The sequence below is a fragment of the Aricia agestis genome, chromosome 16 (genome assembly GCF_905147365.1).
Source record: "Aricia agestis chromosome 16, ilAriAges1.1, whole genome shotgun sequence".
Taxonomy (NCBI): domain Eukaryota; kingdom Metazoa; phylum Arthropoda; class Insecta; order Lepidoptera; family Lycaenidae; genus Aricia; species Aricia agestis.
The window spans coordinates 858,706-869,069 of record NC_056421.1 but is presented as its reverse complement, the minus strand read 5'-3'; the positions used below and the strand labels follow the sequence as shown (position 1 = coordinate 869,069).

The 10,364-nt window shown below is 51.7% G+C and overlaps 1 protein-coding gene across 1 annotated transcript; it reads left to right on the top strand.

Annotated features, from left to right (window-relative positions):
* Positions 1-4,314: 4,314 nt before the first annotated feature.
* Positions 4,315-9,870, top strand: LOC121734991. The gene has a single exon (XM_042125659.1). It carries the CDS (start codon positions 4,315-4,317, stop codon positions 9,868-9,870), a length of 5,556 nt encoding a protein of 1,851 aa, XP_041981593.1.
* The last annotated feature ends 494 nt before the right edge of the window (positions 9,871-10,364 follow it).

The following is a 10,364-nucleotide window of genomic DNA, read 5'->3' as shown; positions in this document are numbered from 1 at the left end:
TGGCGGAGACTGATTGTTCATCAGTTAGCCGCCGTCTCTTCGTTACTGACCAGGTAACTAAACGCCAATTTTTAATTGACACCGGATCGGATTTATGCTGCTTCCCCCATAGCTGGCTTCCTAGACGGGCAGAATCGCCTGACGACGTGTTAACAGCTGCAAACGGAAGTAATGTCAAAACTTTTGGTACAGTCAACCTCCGGCTTAATTTAGGTTTACGTCGGGACTTTGAGTGGCTATTTGTCGTTGCTGACGTACAGCGGGCGATAATAGGTGCGGATTTTCTAGCACATTACCGCCTGTTACCTGATTGTCGCAGTAAGACATTGATAGATGGTATCACCGGCTTATCTTGCCCTGCATCCTGCGCATCCGTCGAGCAGCCCAGCGTCAAAGCCATCGTCGCCGGTACTTCCAGCTTTGTGTCTGTACTCGCCGAATTTCCGGATATCACCCGACCGCCTGGTTTGCCCAGAGTCATTAAGCACAATACTGTGCATCACATACAGACTACTGATGGTCCCCCAGTTTCTTGCCGCCCTCGTCGGTTAGCGCCTCAGAAATTGATTTCTGCTAAAAAAGAATTCGAGGACATGGTACGTAGTGGCATTGCCAGACCTTCTAAGAGCGCCTGGTCGTCTCCCTTGCATATGGCCGTAAAAAAGGACAATTCCTGGCGTCCTTGTGGCGACTACCGCGCCCTGAACGCTAGGACCATTCCCGATAAGTACCCCGTGAGGCACATTAATGACTTTACTCACAACCTCGCTGGAGCCAAGGTGTTCAGTACCCTCGACCTGGTGAAAGCATACCATCAGATCCCGGTCTTCAAGGACCATATTTCGAAGACAGCCATCACGACTCCGTTTGGCCTCTTCGAATTTCCTTTTATGACCTTCGGTTTGCGCAACGCTGGTCAAACTTTCCAGCGTTTTATCGATGAGGTCACTCTGGGTCTTGATTTCTGCTTCCCTTATGTGGATGACATTCTGATATTTTCACCAGACGAGGGTACTCACAAAGAGCACTTGCGCACTCTATTTTTGCGTCTCCAGGAGTATGGTGTCGTGTTAAACCCCTCCAAGTGCATCCTGGGTGTTAGCGAGGTAAAGTTCCTAGGATATCATATCAGTGCCGATGGCACTTGTCCTCCACAGGAACGTGTCCAAGCACTTTTGGATTTTAAGCCCCCTGAGAATGTCCAGGGGATGCGCCGTTTCCTAGGCATGCTTAACTTTTATAGGCGTTTTATTCCCCAAGCTGCTAAGTTTCAGGCGCCTCTCATTAACGCCCTGGTTGCTACCAAAAGTAAAGGCTCGAAGCCATTTCCTTGGTCACCAGAACTTCTTAAAAATTTCGAGGAGTGTAAGAAGACCCTCTCGGCTGCAACAATGCTCCACCATCCCGTCGTCAATGCACCTCTCGGTTTATTTACCGACGCGTCCAGTGTGCATATCGGCGCTTGCTTACAGCAACATATCGATGGGCAATGGTTACCGCTGGCATTTTTTAGTAAAAAACTGACCCCTCGTCAGTGTGAGTGGCCAGCGTACTATCGCGAACTTTTGGCTGTGTACGAAAGTGTACAGCACTTTCGGCACATCGTTGAGGTTCAACACGTGACTGTTTTCACGGATCACAAGCCATTGCTGTACGCTTTCGTACAACGTCGCGAAAAGCTCCCTCCACCACAGTTGAACCAGTTGTCATTTATCAGTCAATTCACGACTGATATTAGATACATTCGTGGGGAGGACAACATCGTTGCAGACGCTATGTCACGAATCGACGCAATATCCCTGGAACAGGAATATGAGGCACTTGCCAAGTCACAGGAGACAGACAAAGAGATGTCCCAACTTCTGAAAAATTCCAGTTTAAAGCTTACAAAAGTAAGCGTACCAGGCACTGACTTCTCTTTATTCTGTGATTTCTCGACTGGCAAGCCTCGTCCTTATGTTCCCTTGGATCTACGTCGCTTAGTATTTAATAAAATGCACAATTTGAGCCACCCTGGCATAAAGTGTTCGGCTCGCCTCATAGCTGATCGCTATGTCTGGCCGTCTCTTAACAAAGATTGCCGGCAGTGGGCTCGTACATGCGATGCGTGTCAACGCAGTAAAGTGTCGAGACACAATTCGTCTCCACTTGGTCAATTCGACACTCCGACTGGTCGATTTATGAATGTGAATATCGACATTGTCGGTCCACTTCCTCCTTGCAAAGGCTTTCGTTATTGCCTAACTGCCATTGATCGGGTATCTAGATGGCCCGAAGTCTGGCCAATGCAAGGTATAACAGCTGAGGAAGTAGCGGAAACTTTTGTTCGTGAGTGGGTCTCGCGTTTCGGTGTACCATCGACCATTACGACTGACCAAGGTACTCAATTTGAGTCGGACTTGTTTCGTAGGTTGATGCAGAGCTTTGCCACTAAGCGCATCAGAACCACCGCTTATCATCCACAAGCGAATGGAATGATCGAGAGATTTCATCGACAGTTAAAGGCTTCCATCATGTGTCACGGTGGCGACTGGGTTACTGCCCTGCCCCTGGCACTGTTGGGCATCCGTTCTGCTTTTAAGGAGGACATTGGATCCTCTGCTGCGGAGATGCTTTATGGTGAAACTCTGCGTCTTCCGGGCGAATTAGTAGTTCCCCCTCTTCATCCTGTTGTCTCCAGTGATCCTGTTGATTTCGTGACGCGCCTTTGCCAGCATATGTCTTCAATTCGACCGACACCTGCTTCTCGTCACGGGAATAAATCTAATTTTATTTTCAAGGATCTAGCTTCAGCCTCGCATATCTACTTAAGAGATGATGCAGTTCGTCGACCCCTTCAGCCACCGTATAGCGGACCATTTAAAATTCTGGATAGGTCTACCGACGGTAAGACCCTTACGGTCTCTATCAAGGGAAAATCAGTCACTGTTAGTGTCGACCGAATAAAACCAGCGTACATAGTTCAGGATGATTCTCCCTCCTCTGTAGCTCCAAATCTACCTTTTCCTGACCCTGTTATTCCTTCGTCCACAGTTACTTCATCTCCTCAGCCTTCACCTTCTACTGATCTGCCCAAAGAACCTTACACAACAAGGTCTGGCAGACGAGTGAGGTTCAGATTGTTTGATTAGTTTGCCCCCGGGGTTTGCTTTCTCCGTGGGGGGGTGGTGTGGCGTCTCTGTCGCACCTGCGAGCTTAATTTTAATTAATATTAATGATCGTTATTTTAATCTGATAATTTTAGTTTGTAGTCTATGACATTATTGTTTATATTATATTTTAAGGCTGGAGAGAAAAAGAATGTACGGAAGACAGTTGGTTGACAAATTGGTAAAAAATTATTATGGCTAGATGTTGATTTTGTGAACACGCATTTTTTAAATATTATATTTCAGTGAGATTTGAAGATCTGGTAGTTTCATTTATAGAAATATCTGCCTATCATTTCAATGATCTCCAAAGAACGTTTGCCAGGTTTTTGTCGAATGAAACATGTAATTCTGCGAGGCATACGATAATTATTAAAGATATATTTCATTACTAACATGATATTGTATCAGACGCGAAACATGTAGTTATTGTGCACGACAGACAGTAAATAGTGTATGGACTATGGACATTTCAGTGAAAAATAGTGCCATTCAATGGGATGGGTTTAGAGCCAGTGTGGTAGTGCCGATTTCTGTAACCGAAAAGTGAGGGAGATAGTATACATCTCGAGCGGGCTATCCTTGTCCCAGACAAGGAAGTCCCGTGCGAAAGGGACAGCCAGAGGCGACCGTTATGTCAGGGGGCGACGAGGTAGTATAAATATAGGAAAAATAGATTTTTTTAATTATTTCGGTTACGGAGGTCGGCACGAACATGTTTATTATGTAAAATTATAGCTAAGAGAATTGTACAAATAAAACCAATGTATATTTTGTAAATTAATGTAATTTTCGTGGAAACTCAATAAATTTTCCTTCCAAGGGGGTGAGGCATGGAATGTTCTAGAAGCTGGGTACCGGGGCCGATATAAATATGGGTCGGCCGCCATAGTACGACACTCGCTCTCCAACGTTGCCCAGCTTCGGAACTACTGTGTGCTTGCTACCTGGAACAAGACTGAAAAAGTGTTTAAATTCATCTCCTCATCAAATAGTCATCATCATCATCCTCATTACTACAAGAAACGCTGACCTAGGCGATCTACGGGGAATTAGCGCAAGCTGTCCCCCACATTGTATGGTCCTTCGCAAAGCCGGATTCTACGGCCGGATTCTCTCCGAGGAAAAAAGAAAATCAAGAAGCCAGTGCGGTCAGTGAAGAAAGATGTCCAAATCGAAGGCTTCAAGCATCGCCGATGGGGCCGAACGAGCGAGTCAAACCGGAGTCCAGACGAGAAGCGGAGCATCGACGCGCCCCGCGGCTCCACCGGTCGAAGAACAGGAGGAAAACTCCAGGGAAACCGCCGAAACGTCCGAAACAGAACAAACCTCGACGGAACGAACCTCTACCACCGCCAGCGAGAAAACAGCAGTAGAAGAGGACTCACGACGGAAGAAGCGTGCGCCTCAGGGAAAGGAAAGCAGGAGGAAAATTTTGGAAGCTGAGGAAAAGCTGGCGGAATTGAAACTGGCAGAGGCACGTGCATCGCTCGCCCTCGCAGAAGCCAAGCTGGCCAGGGAAAAGGCCATGCTGGCCTGCGGAGACGAGGAGGGAAACGAGGTAGCAGAAAAGGAAACGGACAAGGTGGAAGAGTGGCTGCAAGGGCAAACCATTAACCCTGCGGCCGAGGAAAAAGAAAAGCAGAACGAAAATGAAGAAAAGAAAAATGAAAATTCGGAAAATGAACCGGAGCACAGAAAAGCTGAAGAAAAACAGAAGAGCAGCGACATCACTTCGCTGGCGGCGGCGCTCACACAGGCCGTCCGCATGTCAAGAGACGCCCCCAGGTTTCTCCAAGAGCTTCCCCCGTTCGCCGGACATTCGACGGGGTGGCTCGGCTACAGGGCGGCGTACTACGAGACTGAAGAAATGTTCTCGCACACCGAGAATACTATGAGGCTAAGAAGAAGCCTCAAGGGAGCAGCCCTCGAAGCGGTCGAGAGTCTACTCATCAGCCAACCGGAGCCGCGAGCAGTCATCCAGGCGCTGGAAAGAAGATTCGGCCGTCCAGACACACTGGCGATGGGTGAAATACAGAAAATCAAGGCGTTGGGCAGGCTGAGTGACAGCCCGCGCGAACTCTGCATATTTGCTAACAAGATAGCGAATGTGGTGGCCACGCTGGAGACACTTAAAAAGGTACACTATATGTTTAATCCTGAATTAGTGAAAAGTATTGTAGAAAAGCTGCCGCCCATTCTGCGCAACAAGTGGTACGATTTTGCCGCAAGAAGAAAAGAAGATACGTCGGACTTGAAGAAGATGACCCTGTTCCTCAATGAAGAAGCCGACAAATGCAGTGCGTATGCGCTGCCCGAGGAGACCGAACCTCACCCGGAGAGGCCCCAGAGAAGAAGACTGGAACGGGCTTTCGCCACAGAGGTAAGTGGCAGGAAAAGGTGCCCGATGTGCCAGAACGAACACCACTTGACGGAGTGCAAGCAGTTCCTCGGGACCCCTGTGAACGAGCGCTGGAACATAGCGAAAAAGAACCGCATCTGTTTTCAATGTTTGCGGAGCAACCACCGCCGAGGGGGCTGCGGGGCAAAGAGGTGTAGTGTCAACGGGTGCGGCATGGCGCACCACCGCCTGCTGCATCACTCCAGACCACCGGCAGACCAGCAACAGCCGACGGCGCCGCCACAGGCCATGGAAGCAGGGGAGGCAGCGACCGTGGAAATAGTGAGCAGCACCAACTGCCTTCAGGAACGACAAGCCTTCCTAAAGGTCGCTCCGGTCACGGTCTTCGGCAAGAACAGCACCAGAATAGACACCTACGCACTCATGGACGACGGCAGCACAGTGACACTCATCGATGAAGACCTGGCGGAGCTCCTCCACCTGGACGGGCCTCGCCACGACATGTGGGTGCAGGGCCTCAGTGATACAAAGAAGTACGAAAACAGCAAAAAGGTAAGCTTCAAGATAAGGGGGCGCCACTGTGAAGAAGAGTACGGCGTGGGGAGTGCAAGAACAGTAAAGAAGCTGCTATTCACGCCGCAGAAAATTCGCAAGGAAGACCTGCACGACTGCGCGCACCTGAGGGGCCTTGAAGACCACCTGATGTACGAAAATGCGCGCCCGAGAATCCTGCTGGGTCAAGACAACTGGGAGTTGCTGCTGGCCCTCGAGACGAAAACGGGAAGGAGAAACCAGCCGGTCGCATCCCACACACGACTCGGTTGGGTGCTGCACGGATACAGGTCGTCACATACGCAAACTATAGCCTTCTGTGGCCACACAGTAGCCAAAAAGGAGGAGAAGACAGAAGACAATATGGAAAACATGATGAAGAGGTTTTTCGACCTGGAATCACTTGGGATCGAAGCCAGAAAACAGAAAAATGACCCAGAAGAGCGTGCGCTGGAGATACTTAAGAAAACCAGTCGAAGACTTCCTGATGGGCGCTTCGAAACCGCGCTGCTCTGGAAGGACGAGAAGGAAGTCATTCCCAACAACTACAACGATGCCTGGAAGCGTCTCAGGTCCCTGGAAAAGAAGCTGGATCGAGACCCGGGCCTGAAAGAAAAATACGAAGAAAGAATAAACAACCTGCTGGAATCCGGATACGCAGTGCCAGCACAGGAGCCACCGGCAGCAGGGAGAACATGGTACTTACCTCACTTCGCCGTGTGCAACCCAGCGAAGCCAAAAATCAGGTTAGTACACGACGCCGCGGCCAGATCCCATGGCCGCAGCCTCAATGACATGCTGCTCTCCGGCCCCGACCTTCTTCAGTCGCTGCCAGGAGTCATCATGAGGTTCCGCCGACACTCTGTGGCGGTAACCGCGGACATCAAGGAGATGTTCATGCGCATCCGCGTCCGGAAAGAAGACCGGGACGCACTCCGCTTCCTGTGGAGAGGTAACGAACGAGAAGAAAAGCCGCAAGAGTACCAGATGGCGTCCCTTATCTTCGGGGCCACGTCATCGCCATGCACGGCTCTGTACGTAAAAAACAAGAATGCAGAAGAGTTCCAGGAAAAATATCCGCGTGCTGTAGCGGAAATCAAGAAGAACCACTACATGGACGACTTCATATCTAGCTTCCCGAGTGAAAAAGAAGCACTGGAGACATCGCAGGAAGTCGACATGGTCCACCGGCACGCCGGGTTCGAGCTGCGAGGCTGGACATCGAATAGCGAAGCCATACGCCGACGTCTCGGGAACGACCGAGACTCCAAGGAGGTCCCTGTGGGAGAAGACTGCGCGGACAAGACGCTGGGAATATGGTGGGAGGCGCATGAAGACCTGCTGCGCTTCAACCTGAACGAGGCGAAGATACCTCGCACCATCATGAGCGAGGAGCGGGCCCCCACGAAGCGTGAAGCCCTCAGTGTCGTGATGTCATTGTTCGATCCGCTCGGACTACTGTCACCGCTCACCATGCCCGCCAAGAAGTTCATGCAGGAGACCTGGAGGTACGGCACCGGATGGGACGAGCCCATACCGGAGCAGCTCGTCCCCAAGTGGACGGCGTGGACAAGAGATCTACAACAAGCAAGAAAAATAAAGATTCCCCGCTGCTACAACCTGCAGCCTGAAATGGTAAGTGAAATGCATACCTTTGTCGACGCGAGTGAAGAGGCATACGCCGCAGCTGTCTACATTCGTATGGTGCGCGAGGACGGAGCAGTACACACGGCGCTCGTGGCAGCCAAAAGCCGCGTAGCCCCGCTGAAGCCGACGTCCATCCCGCGCCTGGAGCTGCAAGCTGCTCTACTGGGTACCCGCCTCGCGAAGACTGTGGAGAAAGAACTAGAAGTCGAGCTGGTAAGGAAAACATACTGGAGCGATTCCCGCACAGTGCTGGCGTGGATACGCGCCGAGCCGCGGGCCTACAAAACGTTCGTCGCGCACCGCCTCGCCGAAATAGAGGAAACAACGAAAGTCAGCGAGTGGCGATGGGTGCCGACGAAAGAAAACGTGGCCGACGACGCGACGCGCGCCACACCCACGGACTTCGGAGCCGCCCACCGATGGTTCAGCGGGCCCGAATTCCTGAAAAAAGAAGAAAAATTCTGGCCGAAAGAAGGAAAACCGGCGGAGAAAACGGACACGGGTGAAGAAAAGTGTTTTGTCGCACGATACATCGCGCTACAAGACAGTTTACCCGACATCGAACGCATAGGAAGATGGAAGACGTTGATACGAGCTACAGGTCGTGTACTACAGTTCATTGACCTCTGTCGTTCCCCGCGAGAAACCGTGGCAGCTGTGCGACAACGCACAAAGAAGAATAAAGAAAAGGATGCGGCCTGGGACTCGCGGCGATCGAAGAAAGGAAAATCCGCGACACGAATGGATCCAGTTACGCGAAGAAAATACGTCGCACTCGACGCACGGTACCTCACTCGTGCCGAGGCACTCTGGCTACGCCGAATGCAAGAAGAATCCTATAGCAAAGAAAGAAAACGAATAGAAGAAAACCGTTCTCCAGCGGCGGGAGACCGCCTCGCCTCGCTGAGTGTCCACCTGGAGGAGGGCCTCATCAAGCTACGGGGTCGAGTAGCAGCCGCAGAAGACATCAGCCGGGAAACCAACAACCCGGTTATCATGAATGGCAGCCACAGGTACACGAAATTATATATCCAACAGATACACGAAGAAATGCATCACGGCGGAGTGGAAGCAACCGTGAACGAGATCCGGCAGAGGTTCTGGGTGACCCGGATACGCCCCACAGTCAAGGGTGTGATCCGGGCCTGCCTGGCCTGCCGCATACGCCGAGCCAAGCCGACGCGTCCGGCCACGGGCGACCTGCCCGTCGCCCGGCTGGCGCACCACGCGCGGCCATACACCTTCACAGGGCTTGACTATTTCGGCCCTGTGGAGGTCACCGTGGGCAGACATCGAGAGAAGAGATGGGTGGCCCTCTTCACATGTCTCACCATGAGGGCCGTCCACCTGGAGGTGGTGACGTCTCTCAGCGCCGACTCCGCCATCGCAGCACTGCGGAGGTTCGTCGCCCGACGAGGACAACCGACTGAACTATGGTCGGACAACGCGACCTGCTTCAAGGCCGCCGAGAAGGAGCTACAACAAGAATGGGAAAAATATAAGAGCGAAGTCAACGCCCGCCGCATCAACTGGCGGTACATCCCTCCGTCCGCCCCCTTCATGGGCGGTGCGTGGGAGCGGCTGGTGCGGAGCGTAAAGGAGTCCCTGCGAGTCACTCTACACGAGCAGCATCCGAGCGACGAGACCCTCTACACACTCCTGGTAGAGGCGGAAAACATCATCAACTCGAGACCACTTACCTATGTCTCGGTTGACCCCGAGGAGCCCGAGGCCTTGACCCCCAACCACATACTGCTGGGGTCGGGCTGCCATGTACCTGCTCCAGGAAGATTCGAAGAAGAAAAGACATCGGCGCGGCAGCTGTGGAAGCGCGCGCAGCACCTGGCAGACGTGTTCTGGCGGAGGTGGGTGAGGGAGTACCTCCCACTCCTCCAGCACCGCCGGGAGCCACATACCCGAGGCTCCGATCCCGCGGTGGGTGACGTCGTTATCATATGCGACTCGAACCTACCGCGCAACATCTGGCCACGCGGGAAGATCAAGAGGACATATCCAGGCAAGGACGGCGTGGTACGGGTCGTGGACGTGGAGACCGCGAACGGCCACGTTCTCCGGCGGCCCACCAAGAAGATCGTCGTGCTACCGGGGGTGTCGCCTGCGCGACCGGCGGGAGAAATGTGCACGACAGACAGTAAATAGTGTATGGACTATGGACATTTCAGTGAAAAATAGTGCCATTCAATGGGATGGGTTTAGAGCCAGTGTGGTAGTGCCGATTTCTGTAACCGAAAAGTGAGGGAGATAGTATACATCTCGAGCGGGCTATCCTTGTCCCAGACAAGGAAGTCCCGTGCGAAAGGGACAGCCAGAGGCGACCGTTATGTCAGGGGGCGACGAGGTAGTATAAATATAGGAAAAATAGATTTTTTTAATTATTTCGGTTACGGAGGTCGGCACGAACATGTTTATTATGTAAAATTATAGCTAAGAGAATTGTACAAATAAAACCAATGTATATTTTGTAAATTAATGTAATTTTCGTGGAAACTCAATAAATTTTCCTTCCAAGGGGGTGAGGCATGGAATGTTCTAGAAGCTGGGTACCGGGGCCGATATAAATATGGGTCGGCCGCCATAGTACGACACTCGCTCTCCAACGTTGCCCAGCTTCGGAACTACTGTGTGCTTGCTAC